This window comes from Alosa sapidissima, chromosome 4 (assembly GCF_018492685.1).
Source record: "Alosa sapidissima isolate fAloSap1 chromosome 4, fAloSap1.pri, whole genome shotgun sequence".
NCBI lineage: Eukaryota > Metazoa > Chordata > Actinopteri > Clupeiformes > Clupeidae > Alosa > Alosa sapidissima.
Window position 1 is genome coordinate 22,569,473 of NC_055960.1, and position 20,045 is coordinate 22,589,517.

At 41.6% G+C, this 20,045-nt stretch overlaps 1 protein-coding gene across 3 annotated transcripts; it reads right to left on the bottom strand.

The window, feature by feature from the left end:
• Positions 1-1,468: 1,468 nt before the first annotated feature.
• On the bottom strand, positions 1,469-17,218 carry mmel1 (membrane metallo-endopeptidase-like 1). 3 transcript variants are annotated; one of them, XM_042090168.1, is made up of 26 exons: positions 17,061-17,218; positions 16,217-16,297; positions 15,824-15,845; positions 15,223-15,380; positions 14,736-14,780; positions 14,270-14,329; positions 13,773-13,934; positions 13,576-13,656; positions 12,669-12,764; positions 11,934-12,052; positions 11,671-11,736; positions 11,363-11,497; positions 10,969-11,058; positions 10,463-10,599; positions 10,146-10,239; positions 9,362-9,490; positions 8,923-9,021; positions 8,599-8,682; positions 8,366-8,466; positions 7,726-7,784; positions 6,605-6,724; positions 6,093-6,226; positions 5,904-5,969; positions 5,699-5,794; positions 5,334-5,410; positions 1,469-5,232 (listed from the first exon to the last, which is right to left on the bottom strand). In XM_042090168.1, the coding sequence occupies exons 3-26, from the start codon at positions 15,829-15,831 to the stop codon at positions 5,133-5,135; spliced, it is 2,316 nt and encodes a 771-aa protein (XP_041946102.1). In that variant the 5' UTR covers positions 15,832-15,845; positions 16,217-16,297; positions 17,061-17,218; the 3' UTR covers positions 1,469-5,132. The 3 variants fall into 3 exon arrangements, with proteins under 3 accessions (XP_041946102.1, XP_041946104.1, XP_041946103.1); XM_042090170.1 differs by lacking the exon at positions 15,824-15,845; XM_042090169.1 differs by lacking the exons at positions 15,824-15,845; positions 16,217-16,297.
• Positions 17,219-20,045: the final 2,827 nt, after the last annotated feature.

Here is a 20,045-nt window from a genome sequence, read left to right on the forward strand (position 1 = left end):
TCTTTTGACTGGGCTTGATTGCAAACTTTTTCTAAAGCAGCCTTGTGCGTAATAGACACTTTTTTTGATGAAAGCAGACTGATGTAAATTTGTCTAGTGTTTGTTTTTGAAGCCTTTGAAAATGTTCAGAGGACAGAGAAAGAGAGGGCGAGAAGTATGTCAAAGGTGATATGCGCGTTACGGCAGAGTCTTAGAGATCAAGGGTTATTCCACGTATATGGTTTAGTGACAAACTTGATGAAGACAAACTCTGAGATTCTTCAGCCTGGGCCCTATTTTCAGCAAACTGTCAAGTCTAAATTTTCACTATGGATATAGATCAGGGGTCGCCGACCCGTCGATCGCGATCGACCAGATAGGGAGTCTGGAGTAAAACGTTTTTTCTTAATCATGACAGCTCTTTCATTTTCATTTATGTACCGGTAATCCATCAAGAATATCCTGTTTATTCTGTTTTAGTCCTATAAATAATAGTAAGACTTTGTCTACGACAGACTTGTTGCTCTCTGGCTTGCTAGGATGCTTGTGTGTTTGTAACCTGTCTCTGTCGTCATGTCGTCGTTAGCTTGCCTGTGGATTACTTTTTGCCTCTTTGTGGATTTGTGTATATTTAATTTTTACCATACCCAATGTGACAGGTCTGGACTGCAGACAGGCCATTTTAACACTTGGACTTCTATGGAGCCATGTTTAAATATGTGCAGAATCATTCATTTTGCCATTGTTTTCCTGAAATATTCAAGTTCTCCCTGAAAAGAGGTCATCTGGATGGCAGTGTCACTCAAGACCTGTGTACTGTACATCATTCAGAATTGAGTGTGCCTTGGCAGATGTGCAAGGTGCCCATGCGCACTAATGCACCTCCATACCATAATAGATGCTGGGCTTTGTACTGAGCACTTTAGACAGTTGGATAGTCCCTCTCCTCTCCTGGCCCAGAGGATACAGAATCATTTGGAATGATTTCCAAAAAGAATGACACATTTTGATTGTGGACCATTTTCGGCCTTACCTCAGACGATCTTAAATGACCTTAGGCTCAGATAAGGTCATCTAGGTCATTTCTGTATCATGTCTAAATACAATTTCTTCTTTATGGCAGAGTTCATCAAACTATGGTCATAGACAATGATTATCAGAAGTTTTCCTGAGCCCATACAATGATTTTCTTTACAGTAACAGGTCTGGTTTTAATGCAGTGCCATCTGAAGACCACAGCCATTCAATATGGCTTTTCAGCCTTGTCCCTTGTTTTCAAAGATTTCTCTGGATTCTCTGAATATAATTATATTATGTACTGTAGATGATGAAATTCCCAAATTATTCTCAATTCCAATTGTGTATCACCATGCATGGTTCCAGTTCACCTAATTAGCTGTGGTAAAATGTTCCTTTTTTTGTTGTGTTTATCATTACACAACTTTTCCAGCATTTTGTTGCCCCCCGTCCCAACTTTTTTTTAGTCATGTTTCTGGCATCAAGTTCAAAATGTGCTTATATTTTGGGTGGCCTATCCAGAGCTAATGTGTGAGGATGATGCCATAGTACTGATGACCCAAAAGCTTTTGTTAAACAAATTTAAATGAAGTCCATTGGTGCAATGTCCAACAGCAAAATATATGATCAAATTTGGATAACACTGTCTAACACTGAAATTAACATTCCAGTCATCACTCACAATCAACCATGCAGATTTGCGATAGCGCTGCTTTATTCCAGGTATATTACAACAAACATTTAAAGAGTTATACACATTATATACCTGAAATCACAATATACTCAACTGTTTAGTTTAAGTGTTTTTTTTCTTCACAGATATTTTGTAGAAATGTTCAACATATAATTGCTTACTGGCCTTTACAGAAACCAGGACTGTATAGTTATATCTTTACATAATATCAATCACATCAAAATAGATATATAATGAAAATATTCATTTAATTGATAATATCTTGGCATCATTAAGAGAGATCTCAAGCACAAAAAACAGTCAGATAGGCAAGGAATAGCAGCATGGTCTGAAAATGCACTCAGGGAACGCACACTGTTGAAATAAAGCAGTAAGAGAAACACATCTTACGTGTCTTACAGATCAAATCATCGCTATAAACAGCCTATAACTTGTTTCTTTGTTGTACTGAATGTGAATGTAAACAAGACTGTTTCATTTACTGTAACAAACTCTGTCCACCTTTGCACAAATTACCTTCTTAGAGAAAAGGTCTGTAGGAAGGTAGGGGATATCTACTGTACATTTGTAGAAACCAATTCCAAGAACTATGACTTGGATATGAAAAGGAAAGGTATGTTCAATAGAAATGTCTCCCTTATCTTTTAATCTCTAATTTCTTTCAAATAAAGAAAAAAAAATATCTCTGAAGCAAGATAGATCAGGCAAGTCTGAAAATATGACGATATAGGATATGCAGTTTATGTTAATATACTGTATGAAATACTGCATGAATGACTTTCTTGTACTGTACACATAAATTAGACATCTGTCCCCTAACATTCTTTGAAATGCTGCATGCATTTGTATTCTCTCTTTATTTTATACTCCTACAGTTTTCTTTCCATACTCATGACAATGTTATTTTGTACAGAGCATTAGTTTCAATTCCAAGTGATGTCAGCCCTTGCTTGTGATAGCTCATATTTAGTCATTCTAGGTACTGTGATGAAATGATTGGATAAGCTAAATTCTAAAACATTGCAGTCATAGTGCAGTTATTTCTCTATGTAAGTAACAGTACTTAATGACCGTTGACAGGCTGAGAGTAGGTAGAAATAAAGCTCAAAAGACAGACATGCACATTTAAATTCATGTCTCTGTGACCAGAGATAACAGTCAGAATGAATGGCCCAAGGCATCATTTGTTTCTTTATTGGCTGCATCGCACGAGTTCTCAGAAGTACATCTCGCTATTTCTATTCTTCTAAAAACCCCTGTCTTGTGTGCACTCATCTAAATCCTATTTGATCTTTCTGTCAAAGTCCTTCTCTCTCTCTCGCTCTCCCTCTCTCTCTCTCATTCTACCTCTCAACTCTTTAGTGCCGCTGTCATTACTTGTTCATCAAGCAGGGAACTAACAGCGGTGGCCATGGCTGGGGCCCTAATGACAAGGCTATTTCCCCCGAGTCTGTCTGTCCTCCAGCCAGGACACCTGTTGGCTACTCATATTTACTGCCCCCCCCAGCACCACCACCACCCCAATCTCTGTGCAGATGATCAATTTGAGAGATAGGAAAGGGACAAACGTTCTTTTTCAGTCAAGCCACTGTCACCCAATATGCTCTCTTCAAGACCCTTTCCCTGTCTCAGCCTCAGTTTTGCCTATTCTCCCAACATCATTGCAAGGTTCCCTAGAAATTACGCTGTCGAGGTGAAGTCAGGGGATATTCCCATCTATTGACATATTGACCTCACAGTCAACAGCCATTACAAATGACTGACACACTGTTCCTACAAGAAGGAATATGAGTTGAGATCTTATGCAAGTAATCGTGTCCACATCCACAACAGGATCAAGTACAGACAAACACTGTCTCAGAAGATATAGGAAGTAGGCTGCTAATTCAATCCAACCATATCTGTAAAAAAATATTTTCCAAAAAGGAAAGGGTTGACCTCTAGGGCGACAAAGGAGAGTAAACACACCTTAGAATGGGGCAGATAGAGGGGCAGAATACTAAACAGAGCTCACCCAGGTCTCATTCGGGCCTTGAAGGAGTACAGAACGCCTTTCCTTTCCAAATTAACAAAGCCTCCCTTGTTTCAAAAGTGGCTTGATAGTGGAACAACAGAACATTCCTTGGCATTACATAAGGCCTCCCTTCTGTCTTCCTCTCTCTGACTGATAGCGCAGGAAACCACAGGCACTGTCAACGCTAAGCTTCAGAGGCACAGGTATGAAGGAAATGTCTCATATTAGCCAACATCAGAGATGATAAACAACTGATACATTTGAAAAGGGGCCTAGTGAATGCTGTACCCAACAGTCACCCAACTTTCAATACATTCAGTGCCTCCATTGTAAATATATGGATATACATTTTTCACATACTGAGGCAGTTTCATGAAATAATCAACAGTAAAAGGATATTTCAAATATCAAGCCCCCACCCCCCACAAAAAATGTTTGGACACTGAAAATGTGGAAATGTGAACACTGAACATGAACAGGTAAAGCTGTGTGTGTGAAGTTAACAGTCATAGAGTCTTTAGCTGAATTTCTCTAGCTTGTAGGGATTGTATCAGCCCTGTTACAAATACAGTAAATCCATCCTGATCACAATCAAAGCAGTCTGATTGTTAATCGGTGTGTCAGTTTGCGACTTTGAGTCATGCAAATAACACACTGTAAAAACCTGCTCTTTATTTAAATGTATCCAGTCAGTTAAAAAACAAACACATAGTTTGACCCCAAGCAATAAATTGTAAAAGGCTGAAGATAATCTCAAATATATATATATATATATATATATATATATATATATATATATATGTTTATATTGTGGATCTCAATTTAAAAAAGCTAAATTACGCAAACCTCAAATAATGGCACATGAGAACATGATGCTGTCAAACACGTTCATAGTTTGCTCTATATGATGAAAAACGTGCACAGATCCCGACATTTTGATCACGTCATCATACAAGATGGTCGGTCCAAACATATTTTTAGAGCGTATATATATATATATATATATATATATATATATATATATATATATATATGTATATATGCAACAGTCACTTAGCAACAAGTACAGGAAAAACAGATCCAACGATAGACTAATAGCTACATTTTAAGTAGCTGTACACACGCAAAAGCAAGTTTCTTTCCTCATGCCCCCACGTATTTCATTGTAGAGTGAAAGCTAGACCTCTGCACATAAGGGCAGTCTCAGAGCTTCCATACATTGCACGTGTATACGATTTTGTGTACACTACACATATCAAGGTAGGTATCTATATTCACCATGTCAGGGGATCAGGTGAAATATAAGGCAGTGTACCACTATTGTATGGTTGTGACTCAAAATTACATTTAGGCACCTACAGTAGCTGCTGCCCGAATCACAAAGTCAATCCATCCACAGAGGAGGAAGAGAAGAGGGCCATACGCTGGCTACCACACTCTGCATTTCACCTCTGGGTTCATGGGGGCACCTGTTTTGCACTGGAATGCCTCGGAGAAGGCCTCGAAATTCTGCAGGGACCCCAGAACCCTGGAATGGAGAGAGCAGGATTATGAGCAAGCATGCTAGGACAAGGAAAAGAAGAAAGATGGACTGATAGACATACAGATACATAGAGGAGACTGGCTTACCTGTACTCCAAAGGGCTGTGAGAATCTGTCTTGATCGACTGGCTGGCAAATTCAGGCCTATAGGCACCACACCACACCTAACAAAAAACAGCCAAACCGTAACATGTGTTAAGTTGCAGAAGCTTGCATTTGCAAACACCAAGCTAATGCAGAGTAGAGAGTCAAAAGAAGTGAGGCTCTCTGCCATTCGAGATCCAGTGATGTGAGGCTTAATTCAGCAGTAATTGCATACTTAGTCCCTAGGCCATTTTGCATAGTGTGTGAATGACCTATCAGGCTACTTGTGTTCTGCAGAAAATCTCATTAGGTGTTAGTACTATTTTGTGTGTGAGGGGTGGAAAATCAGATTTCCCTGGAGTGCTCACCTGAGCAAAGTTGAGAAAGAAGAGCTGTTTGTGGTCCAGGTCGAGACCAGGCAGTCGAGGCTCCTCACCTTCTCTCTCAACCCATTTAAGGTACGCCTATTTGCACACACACAAACAAACACACACACACACACACTTACATGAGAGGTTTTTTTTTTCGGAGTTAGGCCTTCCATAACAGATTTAGAACATTGAACTACTCCACCTTATACGCTTGACGAATTCCTCCATTGTCGGCAATGTTCTCCCCAAGGGTACTTATGCCACTAACCTAATTGGACAGGAACAATAAGAGGTCTATTAGTGCTCTCTTCTGTACAGCTCAAAGTAGCCTCAAAGCTGGTCATCCAAGAAGGTTCATAAGTTAAGGACCGTTCCATAGAGTCTCACTTACGTTTTGTCCACCAGCCAACTTCCAGTTGAAGTTTCCGTATTGGTGCACCATGCACTGAGACTGCTCCTTAAAGTGCTCTGCTGAGTAGTTACTCCACCAGTTATACATGTTCCCATCCTTGTCAAAGTTACGACCTAAATGTAAAGATATGTAAAGATTCCTATATGTTCTGATGTAAATCAGAAATCTGACTTAAGGCATATGTCATTGAACAAGCTTGGACTTATCTACTCTTATCTTACTTTCAGGCTGGCATGACTAGTTTTTGATACCTGATGGTTTTTCATATTACTAACTGGCATGAACTGCATTGGGTTATAGACATTACTTTACACGTGAGGTGATTAAGTAAATACGGCATTTGACCGAAAGCTACATAAAAATGTGCTATTGGCAAATGGTGACATGGTATTCCACATACTGCTAAATCATGGCAAAGTGGCAAAGATGTTGTTGGTCAATTGAGAATGAATGACATGAGTGGAGTCCTAATAAAGAGATTATCATCTCACCATGGTCATCAAACCCGTGAATAATTTCATGCCCGATCACCATTCCAATTCCACCAAAGTTGAGAGCCTGGAGCTGATTTTTACTGAAGAACGGGGGTTGCAGAATTCCAGCAGGAAAAACTATGGGTCAAGACCAAGACACAAATAAACATAGACAGATCAACAGAAAGTTTAGTCCGTTTTAGTCACATAAACAGACAGATGATAGGGCGGTCTCACAGGAAAGCACAACAACTGTGAAACACGGAAAAACAAAGTGCAAAGTAAAAGAAAACTTTGAGGAACATTCCAGACTTAGAAAAAAACACCAATTCATTTATTCTCTTGTAATAAGCCCGACCACACATACATAATAGTTATTTTATATCTTCAAACAAGATTGGGCTTTGGTATAATTTGTTCACTTCTGTTCAGCTGCTTATGTCTGCAAAGTAAGCTCTTTTCAAATCTCTTAAAGCAAGCAGCAAAGCACTCCAGTAAAAACCTATAGTATATCACCACCGCATCACGCCCCAGGAACCGCGAGGACGTCCGAGAACATTAAAACCCGCAATCTCAGCCTAATTACGCCGTGACTGCGGCGCCCAATCTGCATAATCGCCTTACGCTCTTGCAATCGGCTGCGTTAAGTGACGGGCCGGTAATGTGTTGCGCTTGGCGCGGAGTCGGGGGCTGCTCTTAGTCGTACAGTTTCATGAGCACTGGGGCTTAAAACTAGTTTTTATTCTGACAACAAAGAGCGGCATCGTAGGGCTGTCATTATTCTCAGTGGAGGCTCTTTAGTTGAGGACACAGGGACTCCATAAGTGGTGTGGAAGGGGAACAGCAGGCAACAAGGGAATACAGTGTTCCTTTCTTGCTGGCCTCCTGATACAACATGAGACGGTGAGGTAGCGGGTAGTGGCTGTGGGATACTTTGTGCTTTGCTACCTTCTCATTTATCCTCCAATTTATAAAAAAATGGTTGAAATAGGCACAAGCAACAAAAGGGTTTACTTATACTGTCACTTGTCTCATGTTATGATGGTAGGTACGTGATTATGTGATTAATCCAATAGAAAGCTTCTCTTAATCACCAGTCTCTATTTGTTTGATGAATATTTAATGGGGAAAAAAATCACCTATTTGGTTTCTGTTTGGAGAGTAGAACGCATTCACTTCAGCTGCGCCAATGATCCACCTGAGAAAACAGAGAACCAAGTAAGGTGAACTGAATGGTACACTGTGTGTGTGCATGCATCTGTGTTTGAGTGTGTGTGTGTGTGTGTGTGTGTGTATGGGGGGGGGGGGCAGGGAAGCATTCAATATGCATGTAATGACACTGAACAATAAGTCTATGTGTGTGCATGTGTGTGCTGTGTGTGTGTGTGTGTGTGTGTGTTTGTGTGCATGTGTGTGCTGTGTGTGTGTGTGTGTGTGTGTTTGTGTGCATGTGTGTGGTGTGTGTGTGTGTGTGTGTTTGTGTGCATGTGTGTGGTGTGTGTGTGTGTGTGTGTTTGTGTGCATGTGTGTGCTGTGTGTGTGTGTGTGTGTGTTTGTGTGCATGTGTGTGGTGTGTGTGTGTGTGTGTGTTTGTGTGCATGTGTGTGGTGTGTGTGTGTGTGTTTGTGTGCATGTGTGTGGTGTGTGTGTGTGTGTGTGTTTGTGTGCATGTGTGTGGTGTGTGTGTGTGTGTGTGTGTTTGTGTGCATGTGTGTGTGTGTGTGTGTGTGTGTTTGTGTGCATGTGTGTGTGTCTCTGTGTGTGTCCTTATGAAGTTACATGTTTGGGTCCACTGGCTCCCTGAGCTTCTTTAAACTCTTCTTCGACCCGGCTTGCAGGTTTTGCAGAATGTTCTCAAAGTAGTTTTCACTGAAGTTCAGCTATGTTGAAACAGAAACTTCAGTCAACACCAGAGTTCCTCTGAGGAATCTAATAATATATCTGTTTTCTGTCTGTCAGTACTGGAACCTCCACTGGTGGAGTGAGATAGTGACTCCTCGCTTATTACTTACATGGGCATACTCCTCATCCAATTTCTGGTTGTTTTCTTCCAGGATGTGGTCAGGGTAGCCAATCTGTTCCTTGATTGCCAACACCTTGGATACAAAATAGATCAACTGTCTCTTTTTGTTGTTCCCACGCAGCGTAGTCTTACAACTGGCAGCACAATATACTCACACAATATAACTTTTGATCATTATGGTTTTGGAAGATTATTTCAAATGGTTACAGAACTTTCTTTGGCAATGTGTACTTTAAATTCACTGTCAATAAATCCAGAAAAGTGGGAAAGTCTGTCTGCATATGCAGAATAATAAAAAAAAAATTCAAAACACCTTCTCTCTAGCCTTTTCCTTTGATGCGACATCCATCCAGTTCAACTCCTCCAGGGTGTCCATATACGCAGCCTGCATCATTCGGATGAGGTCACTGACCTGTGAGAAAAAATGTAAACCTTGACGCACAGACGTGGCACACATGTACAGGACATGTGCAGGCAGACGTCAACAGCATACAGCACACGAAGGGTCTCCTGCGTCACTGAAAGGGTGACAGACCATCACTCATAACCTCTCACAACTCATAACCCCCGAAATCCAAAACATAAGATGTCAAGCATAAAGCCATACATCCTTGTGTAGACTAAACAGCCATGAGAATGGGCTGTGTCCCGGTCAGTCTAAACAGTTGTAAGGTGGGACAGTGACGGCATGAGCTGACCGATCTTCCTGTTTTGGCAGAGGACGCAGGAAGTGGCAACAATGAGGGACTCACCATGCGCTTGCTGTCTCCTGCGAAGGCCTCCTGGACATAGAGGGCACCCACAGCGTTCACCATGCTTCCCTGGACGTACCGCACACAGTCGCGCCAGCGAGCCTCTTCCACTGTGGTCCCAAACAACACCTGGAGTACACAGTGTAAAAATGCAAACAAACGGACACACACACACACACACACACACACACACACACACACACACACACACACACACACACACACACAGAGAGGATATGAAGCCATTACATAGAACTACTACACTTTGGATGTGTGATTTGTTTCCCACTTTACATCTAGTATGTTGTCCAAACAAGGTTGAACACCATCAGTGAATAGTCTCATGTGCGTACCCTGATTCACACTAAATAATTCCCCTAAGACGCTAAAAATGATTTACGAATGCATTAGCTGTTTAGATCTTGGAGCCCTTTAAATGTCTGAAAACTGTTAAGAGGCTCAACAGCTAAACAGAACAAAAATACTATAAACATCTGAGCCAACAGCATATAAAGACTCAGCATATAAAGACTAAGACTGTGTATGTGTGTGTGTGTGTGTGTGTGCACGTGCGTGGGCATATGTGTGTGTGAGTTTGTGTATGTGTATGTGTGTGTGTGTGTGTGTGCATTATATGTGTGTGTGTGTGTTTTTTTTTTTGTGTGTGTGTGTGCATTATGTGTGTGTGTGTGTGTGTATGTGTTTGTGCGTGTGTGTGTGTGTGTGTGTGTGTGTGTGTGTGTGTGTGTGTGTGTGTCTGTCTGTCTCTGTTCTCTGGTCTGACCTTTCTATAATGTGCTCGAGCGTCTTTGAAGCGTCGGCTCAGACCGCCAACTCTCTCAATGACTAAGTGCCAGGTGAGAAAATTCTGCAGAGTCCTGCAGGAGAGAATACACACATGCACAACACACACACACACAAACACACACACACACACACACACACACACACACACACACACACACACACACACACACACACACAATTTAGATTGAATAGCTGTTCCCTTATAGCAAAGCATTTTCACCTGTATGTGTTTCCACAAATGTTTTAAAACAATGGTGAAAAAAGTCTGTATAAAACTCATTATAAAAGTCTGACCTGCGATCATGTTTAGAGAGGACATCATTCAACCTCTCCAAGTACGGGACTCCGTAGACTACTACCTCTTCTTCCGGGTGCACTGTTATGGACACACTGGACATGACGCCTTGAATAAAGCGCGTCCAGTTGAAGCCCTGGAGAGCCATGCGACATCAACAAACATCTGTGAACTGTGAACTGAACTTTTATTTTTACAATTGTGTCATTGCATTGTAACGGATATGATTCTGAAACACTGATATAACAAAGGAACAGAGGGGTTTTAAAAACAGCCGAGGAAGGGGTCCTTTCTACAGTTTTTTTTTTAAACAATGGATGTTTTTTTTTCAGAGAATATTTTGCAGCTCTTTTTCTTTTTTAGGAACATACATTGTAATTTGCCAGGGTGGAAACCGAGAACCTGGAAAAGGTTCTCAGTAAAAGCTCCTTTTCCTTTTTTAGGATTCCTTGTGCAGACTAGGTTCTAATTTCCATTTAGAGATGTAACGCCAGTCTGAACTCACATTGAGGCTGAAGTTCTCCTGCAGCTCGCTGAGGGTCATCTTATTGTATAAAACTGTGATATCATGACGTTCCTCAGGTGGCGTAGTGGCCTGTAGGGAGATTGAATGAGCCATGTGCTGTTAAGCAACCTCTTTTTTTTCCATTTCATCACCTTGTTTCCTAGGCCTCACCTGTCACCTGTACCATATACCTGTAGTCTCTAATCTGTTGCTGTAACAGATATTCTTGCTCTGGTGCTCTGCTTATAGAGTAAATTGCTTTTAACACTAAAGGTCATGGAGTTAAATACCAAAGGGGTAGAAATACAAGACTACACCTGTACATTGAGTCACTTAAAATAAATGGGTCTACTAAGTGAGGAAATATCAGATGTGTATCTTGTCATAAACTCACATTGGCAATGTCTCTCTCCAGCTCCATGACCTGCATCATCTCCTCCCACACACGCTCGTCGTCCTGGGTCAGGTTCCTGTCCTCACGGGCAATCCTTGCCATGGTAACCATGAACTGCTGATAGGCCTCTCTCACCTGCCATATCAAATGTATACTACTACATGATGTTGCTTTTATAAAGCAAGTGTTAATGTGCAATTACTTGAACATGTATGAATAACAACAATGTAATACTGACAACAACAACAACAACAACAACAACAATACAATAATAATAATAATAATAATAATAAAATAAAAAAACATACCCTTTTGTAGTTTCCATCATTGAAGTAATAGTCTCTGGAGGGCATCCCCAGTCCAGGCTGATCAATCTTTGAGAAATTATTAAATATTTGGGGAATATTACATTAATGCATCTTTTAAAGCATTAATGTACATGTATTTTTTTTCTCAGAAACTACACAAAAATCTATAGAAAACATTATACTGAAAATAAATGTCTGCACATTTTCAGAAACACCCTAATGGCTAATGGCACAGTAAGGTATGAGAATCTTTTTGCCCATACGTGTAAGATGTGACGACTGGAGTCCTGGTCGTCCGTCCACACAAACATGTCCAACAGAGCCTTTTTGTGAAACCGGGTTATAAGGGTGGCAAGAGTGTCTTCCAGGCTCCAGGAATCTTCTGTCAAATATCAAAAACATAGGCAATACTCTTTAAGTTAAGTATTCTTAGGTACCATGAATGCTATTTATTGTTTTAGTATATTTACATGTTTATACACACTGTTATATGCAAGTTAGCGTTAGGAATTTAACCTTTATATTATCAATACGGCCATATAGTGTGAAATAACGTATAGGAGGCACAACTAACATCAGCTTTAATGATTGTAGCTGTCATGTCAATGCATAGGCCACCCACACAGCTTCTGAATGTCTCTGTGTAGGGAATTGGATCTGAAGGCGACTGATGGCCTGAGCATGATTAAAAGGAGGGCAGTCAGAAAGATGACAAGAGGATGTCATAAGAATTCATTCCAGCCAGGGACACAAGCCCCTCTTCCTGGCTCCTTATCTGCTGGCTTTTGACCAATCATCAAACAGGTTTGCGGAGGCCCAATAGGAATCACTCCTGTCAGGGCCCCTGTTGCCTTTAGAACATCCCATCAATTGGCTGCTTATCCAATTCCTCCTGACAACAGTATTTGTCTGATTGTGTCTCTGCCCCATTGAGAGGAGCCAGGGACACTACAGGCAGCCATTATGGGGCATTAAGAAGGGCTGGTATCTCTTGGTACCTGCTGTGCTGTTCCAGTCGTCTGAGGCCACTGGCCAGTCTCCAATGCTCTCGATGAGCTTCAGCAAAGGCTGGGAGTCGCGTTGCTCAATGAGACCTGCAGGGGATGCCAGAGTCATGAGAGGGAATCTTTGTGCTCCTCCTGCAACATATCTTTCTGAGAGTTAATAATGATATTGTGATTGAGCTGACTTGTCACTGGACTAAGATAATATGCTTTCTACATAGCTTAAAGTTCAGGCTCTGTCTTGCTGTGTTTGTTACTGCATTGTGTGATTGTTTGGTGTGTGTGTGGGGGGGGGGGGGGGGTGAGAGAAAGAGAGAGAGAGAGAGAGAGAGAGAGAGAATGAGAGAGAGAGAATGGTTAACAAAATACGGATGATTTTCTTTTTAGGTAAAAAAGGTCTTTCCTTACAATAAGCCTCATGAATAACAACCAACAAAAGGAAAGTTTGTTAAGACCATTTTAATTGTATTTGTTTTGTAGTTCTTTCTTTTGGATTTTATTTGTTTAAGGTCCTCATGACACTAAAAAAATGCAATAACTCCAGTGGAGATTAGGGGACTTGAGAGTGGGAGTCCAGTTACACGTTCCCACCCTGCCACTAACATAATACAACGCATGATGCAATATGGCTTGAATTCCATTATTGGGCAATTTGCACCCTAGGTTAGAACCCAACTGACTGTCCTATCTTTTGGTGGAAGTGTTTGTTTTGATAGTGTTCCTTTTTCCCACTATTAGAACATGCTTTTGAGCATATGTTGTTCTCATAACAAACACCAGTTGAAAAGAAGAATGTATGTGTGTGTGTGTGTGTGTGTGTGTGTGTGTGTGTGTGTGTGTGTGTGTGTGTGTGTGTGTGTTGGAGAGTGTGTGTATGTGTGTCTTACTGTCTGTCACTCACTCTCATTCATGCATGAGCTGTATAGCAGCTTGACTTTCCTGAAGGCCTCCCGGTCTTGCTCATGCTGTGTTTCCAGCACTCCTGTCAAGTGGCACACATCAGACCAAAAGCAAACATTACATCACCCCCACCACCAGAAACCCAAGTTGACACCGCAAGACACTAAAACCCATTACGTTTAGGGAGTAAAGGCTGACCCTTGAGCACAATCTCCAGGTCCCCGCGAAGGATGTCGAAAACGCTGTGGTGGGAACTGGTCTCGGGGATCACATGCCTCTCCTGCCACCCGCCGCAGGCGTACTGGTAGAAGTTCTGACACGGCTCCGTGCGCGGGTCCATGTTCTGGAGCAGCCTGGCCGCTGGGGTTTCAAAAAAAAAAGAAGAAACGATAGGAAGAGGAATTCAGATAGATAGATAGACTTGAAAGGGAGGAAAGTACTCAGTACATCCAGTCAAAGGTCAAAGTAAAATGAGAGCAGTGAATTCAATATGAGGCAAATGCTGGGGCCCGCTGTCGCTATAATCCCAAGTGTTTTAGAATAGCAGTTAGTTCCAAGAAAAAGAGCTGAGCTGAGACTGTTTGGGGAAAGCATGTAAGTCGTATAAGCCTTTGGGTGAAAAAAAACAAACAGCCTAGTTTTCCATTAGTGCTACCCAGCGCTGCTTGTCTCCACGACACTACACTGCTCATTACCTGCTGTGACACAGTCTGAAGTGGTGCATATGCTGTTGACACTGGAACGGTACATTAGCCCTAAAAATGAACAAGAAATGTATTACAGTATTAGTGGAAGAGCAAAGTTGGCAGATTTCTGGATAGACATTTTGCAAAATGTTGGCAAAGCAAGAGTTCCTCCGGAAAAGAAGAGGACTAAGCTTTTAAAACAGAGTCAGTATGCCTCAGTATGCCATGAATGTATACTGCACACAGCCATACACAATTACCACTGAGGTAAAAATTGCCATGGCTCTCTGGAATTTTCTGATAAGGGCACAGAGAAAAGGAAGACTATGAAACCATTATGTGTGGTAATCTATGTTGGGCTCTGTGCCAAACATGGCGCAAGTGTGAAATGAGGCTGCGAAACTAATTATCTCAAGAAGCGCTGGTTTAGCTGTTTTTTTTCAGTCGTTTGGACTAGGTCAAGTGCAATGCATACCTTCAGTGACCCTACCCTTGGATACACCAGTTCTGTCTGACCTTTCTGTAACAGAGAATTCATGACAGATGTCAGTTCATATACATAGATGTTTCTCCATGATGTGATGAGCATTGAGCACACCTTTGACTTGCCACTTGCACCTTGTTTCAAATATCTTCTGTGTTGCGGTCACCGTTATCTAACTGGTCAGTTCCTCTTTTCCATGGGAACCAAGATAGTAAGGTCAGTAGCATTGTTGATAGTTAGGTCAACGTAAAAAGCATTGCAATTATCAAGATTCACATTGATTTTATAATTCTCAAGAAGTATTTTTTTACAATAAATTAGGCTACGCTTAGAAAACCAAGCTAATGAAAGCTAATACTTGATTGTTATGGCATGTGCGAGTCTACATTAATCAATTTTTAGACAACAGTTAGGCTACTAAGGTTTAATGGACGGACTAGCAGAGTAGAATTTGAGGTGTGTGTTCCCAGGCTCTCACCTCGCACTGCGGCCGTGTAAAGGACAATGAGACCCACCAGCGCACAGCTCACTAACAGCAGCAGCACAGACAACCCGATCTCGGCAACACTCAAGCGATGTTTCCCGGGTTTGGCTGATTTCTCCATGATGTCCATCTGGCTTTCCGATTTTCCCATTCTGTAAAGAGGTGTAGTGTTCGCTTGGTGGGTTATAAGTGGCTTAGCGTCAGCAGTGCTTGTCAGTGTTGTTTGAAGTGTCTGAGTGCCAAATGTCCAATTCATGACAATTAAGCCAAACAGGTGATGCAGGTGGGTGAGTTTTGAACGCCTTCAAGCTGTCTGTCTCAATTTTTCAAATTTCTACAACCATCCAATAGTCATCGTAGGGTAGGCTATACATCATAATCCACTGTCTTGCACATCGTCTTGTTTTTCTCAACAGTAGGATTTTATTTTAAACAATTCTTGGACAACAGATCTCGAAAATCATAAAAAAAATTTAAAAAAAAATAAAGAAGGATTCATTGAATGCACTCTCCTCAGATAAGAGATCGTACTAGGCTACTCATAAATGAACAGACTGCATGTGCTAAATTAAGAATAACATTCTCAATAGCCTACCTCAACATCTGTCAGAGCAAACCTGTGGAATGGAGTACAGGTGAAGGTGTCACATCAGCAATTAGCACTGGCTCTCACAGCTAGTCTACACAATGGACAATTGTACATTTCTCTCTTTCGCTCGCTCTCTCTCTCTCTCTCTCTCTCTCTCTCTCTCTCTCTCTGTGTGTGTGTGTGTGTGTGTGTGTTTGAGAGGCCAGATTGTTATTGCACTTTTGCCTTGTACAAGAATTGAAAAACATTTCCAGTAAATAATCTTGTAATGCATAAACTGAATGTTTTCAGTTTTACAGGTAAACCCATCAAACCATTCCTTAAACTTGGAAGTAAACCTTGCGTAAATTGAATGCATATTTTGTCATTTTCAGAGTGATTTTCCCAGTGACATCTTACCAATGTGAAATGTCTTAATGATTAAATGTGTTAGCATCCGTTAACTTGATGCTGCAGCAGCTGTGTACCATAGGCATCCGGCTATTAAGAGACATAAAAACAATATGCAGTTCTTATGCTAGTCTACATTTACACAGATTATTATTTTCATCTTGTTAAAATGTTTCTAGTATCTTACAGAAAGCTAGTGAGAGGTACCAATATATGTGAGAACATCATGTTCTGTGACTTAACCCATGTGAATTTTTTGTCATGTTGTTGTGTTTTCTGAAATGCATGAATAACCGGGGGTATATAGTACAAACAGGTAGGCTAATAAAAGTACTATTAGATTTTCATATTCAGAGAGAATATAAAAGAAAAAAAATTAACAGTATTGTTATTTTTGTAACTGTCTTAACAGTGCTTTGGTGTCTGTTATTGAACTATAGTCAACCCCCCCCCCCCCCTCTCTCTCCACCTCTCTCTCTGTATGTGTTTGTGTGATGACTGCCACTCTACCTAAAGCAGCATCCCATAGATACAGCTGTCTAGAGAAAACAGTACTGAGCTAGAGACACATTCCTCCAAACAAGGCCAAGTCAATGACACCATTATGCACACAGGCATCCATATATGCACAACAGATAGGACACCTAATAAAGTCACCACAAAATATGTAAACTATATTTATGTAATAGTAAACAGAACCTGCCTCAGAAATTACAATAATTTATGTTGCAGACAACTGGAAATCAAACTCCATTTAATGTGTTAAATCCTACTGAAAAAGAATGTGAATGTACAGCATGTGAGTTTGTTTAATTGCGCTTTTGTGTTGTCAGAAATGTCTTAAAGTGCTTACCTTTGATAATTGTATGCTGTCTGGCACTCTTCCTGAGATGTTGTTCAATTTCTTAAAACACCCCTCCTGAGTTTGGACCCAGAGCTGGTGTGTTAAGAAATGAAGCAGAGAATCACCGGCCGCCACCAAACCTGCCTGCGTTCGTGTGTGTATGCGTGTGAGTGAGTGAGTGAGCGAGTATGCTACTGAGCTTTTGAGCATGTGCGAGGGGAAGAGATGGAGAGAAAGAGAGAGAGAGAGGGAGGGAAAGAGAGAGAGCGAGTGGGAGGGATCAGAGACAGGACCCAATCCAGAGAGAGAGGGAGACTCTGGGACCGGTGTGGCCCAGCTCTGGCGCGGGTCCATCAGGGTGTGTTGGTATCTGGGAAATGCTGCATGCTAAAGTGGGAACACTGAAGATGGAAGTGCTATCAGAGCAACCACAGTTCTCCTGGCTTTGGTGCCCTCCATATATATGGGTTGCACTGATGGAGGAGGAGGGTAAATTAAAGCAAGGACCCATTTTTATCTTCTATGCTGCTGAGGCGCAAACATGTACTGTGCCATTATAGAGAAATGAAATACATATACATGCTTTTGCAGTATGTTGAAACAAGGCTAATTAGCAGAAGTTCATTTTCCCCATCCATCTCAGGTAACACAGAGGAGCACATAACAATGAGCAGCAAAGGGAAGCAGGACAGAAAGAGACAAAAACAGAAATATAAGACAGACCAAAAAAAATACACATAGCTGATGCTTATGAGGGGAATGGTGGCTGAAAAGCATAAAATAGAAGGGTGATGGGGTTATGTTAGCAGTTATAACCAGATCACTGCATCTACACATGCTCTCTCTCAGACACCATGCATAGGACCCCTGTGTAGTCATTACTGGTCTGCTCTCTGTGCTCGCAGAGGCACATCCTGCTAATTGTCCTGGTTGAGGCGGCACAGCCATCTTGGCATTGGTTGACCTCCATCACTGCACCAGCCCGCAGTTCAGCAGTAGGAAGTCCAGCTTGGGAGCGAGCAAGTTAATCACCCTGTCTCTCGCCCTCAACCACCACTCCGTACCCCCACTGCCACCCTAGCCCCAGCACCTCCCCTTCCTCCTACTCCTGCGGGAGGCAGTGGCAGCCAGACACACTGAGCAGACCGGCACTGCTATGCCCCCTGCCCCTCTGGGTGTCAGATTGAAATGGCAAACCGCCCAGCAGGCACATTACCAGGCTGATTAAACACTGTAATTAACTCATATTAGTGGGAGAGAGAGAGAGAGTGAGAGAAAGAGAGAGAGAGAGAGCCCACTATGGACACTGATCAGCATTCAGACACAACCTCCCTTCAAAACCCAGCTGTCCATATCCATATTGGATGATGAGGGGCACATTAGGAGCCAGAAATAAATTGTGGAACAACCTTTATCACACATTACGAAAGATGCACTCACTAAGCAAAGCTGGCTGAACCTTTTAAAGCACCCAACGGGGCATTCTTTATCTATTATGAGGATGGGATATTAATTATGGTTTCTATTTTTGGTTTGATAACAGAGTCTGTAGAACGGTTGCTCCATAATGGGTAACAATCAACATGAACCCTGAAATCTGCACATTTCTTGATGGTTTTGGAAACTGGCTAAACATTGATCTTCAGTAAGCTCATATCAAAATTATTTGGGAATGGAAGTTATATTTGCTGAGCTGTAAATAAATAAATTAATAAATAAATAGTCTAAAATAATGAAATGTGCTACATTTTATGATGCAATCAGTGACTGTCTTTGATTTAACTTTGAATTGCGTATGATTGTTGAATAATAATTCTATTTGTTTTGTCAAGCCTGTCAGAAGAAAAAACAGTCACACCATATGTAAGGTCAGCCATTACGTACCTACTCTCTTTAATAAGTCAGTTTTTCTTTGTCATCTCTAGCTGCATTAAATAAGTGGACAGCTATGGCTAGAGCACCGTGTACCTAATAAGAAATTCAATCATCTTATTTGTTGCACTGAGTGTAAGCCTGTGTATTGCACTCGCTTAATTTCCAGGTAAATACTTTACTGTCTCAGTGATTAGGACCTTTGGAAAACAAGCCTTGAAAGCTTTTTAATTAGGCTATTAGGAAGATAGTCTTGTCCCTTGAAGGTGCGTCAACGTAGGTTTGCTGAAAGCCAAGCTTGAACTCGCTCTCAGGTGCTGAGTGAAGGGACCTGACTTGATTAACTAAAATACCTGTGTTTACTGCATGGGCACTAACATTATTCTGTATGCCATGAAAAATTACAGATCTGAGGAAAAGAATAATGAACTGAAGAATTAATGGCATCATTTTGCTCTTCCAATACAACTACTAAAAACCTTTGAAGATGTTATAGTAGAAAAAGACATGAACATAAAAATGAGCATATCTGCCATTTTGTTTCCATGATGCAGATTTTCAAATAACCTCTCCATTAGGCCTGGGCTTGTTGGCAGATAAATAGGGCCTATGAGTAAATAACCATGAGTTAATGGATTAGTTCGTGACCAGAGAAATCCCAAGCTTGGTTAATAAATCTCCTGGGGTTGCGCAACATCTTTCTGCTCGTAATCCTGTTTTTTCCCTTCTTCTTTAAACAAAATGCACGGAGTGGCAAAGGAATCATCTCTCTCAATCTGTGGAACAACACGTCGTTATCATCTGTCTTGTGTGAGATGCAAAAGAGCTCCACAGGCGGCCCTGTCACCGTGCTGGCATGGGGCAGATTCATGGGCCAGGGCGCTACTCCCTGCCCGGGTCCAGACACCCTGCCACCCCGTGATAAACGACTGTGTTCCCTCGGAGAGATTTACTGCCCGCCTCCCGAGTAGCCTCGTATGAGGCGGGGAAAGAGGGGGCGAGGGAAGGGGTGGAGTGAGGTTGGTTGTGGTGGTGGTGGGGTCGTTGGAGGGGAGATAATGTGTGTGTGTGTGGGGGGGGGGTCTCAGGCAATGACAAGTCTTCAGTCTCCATCTGTTGTGC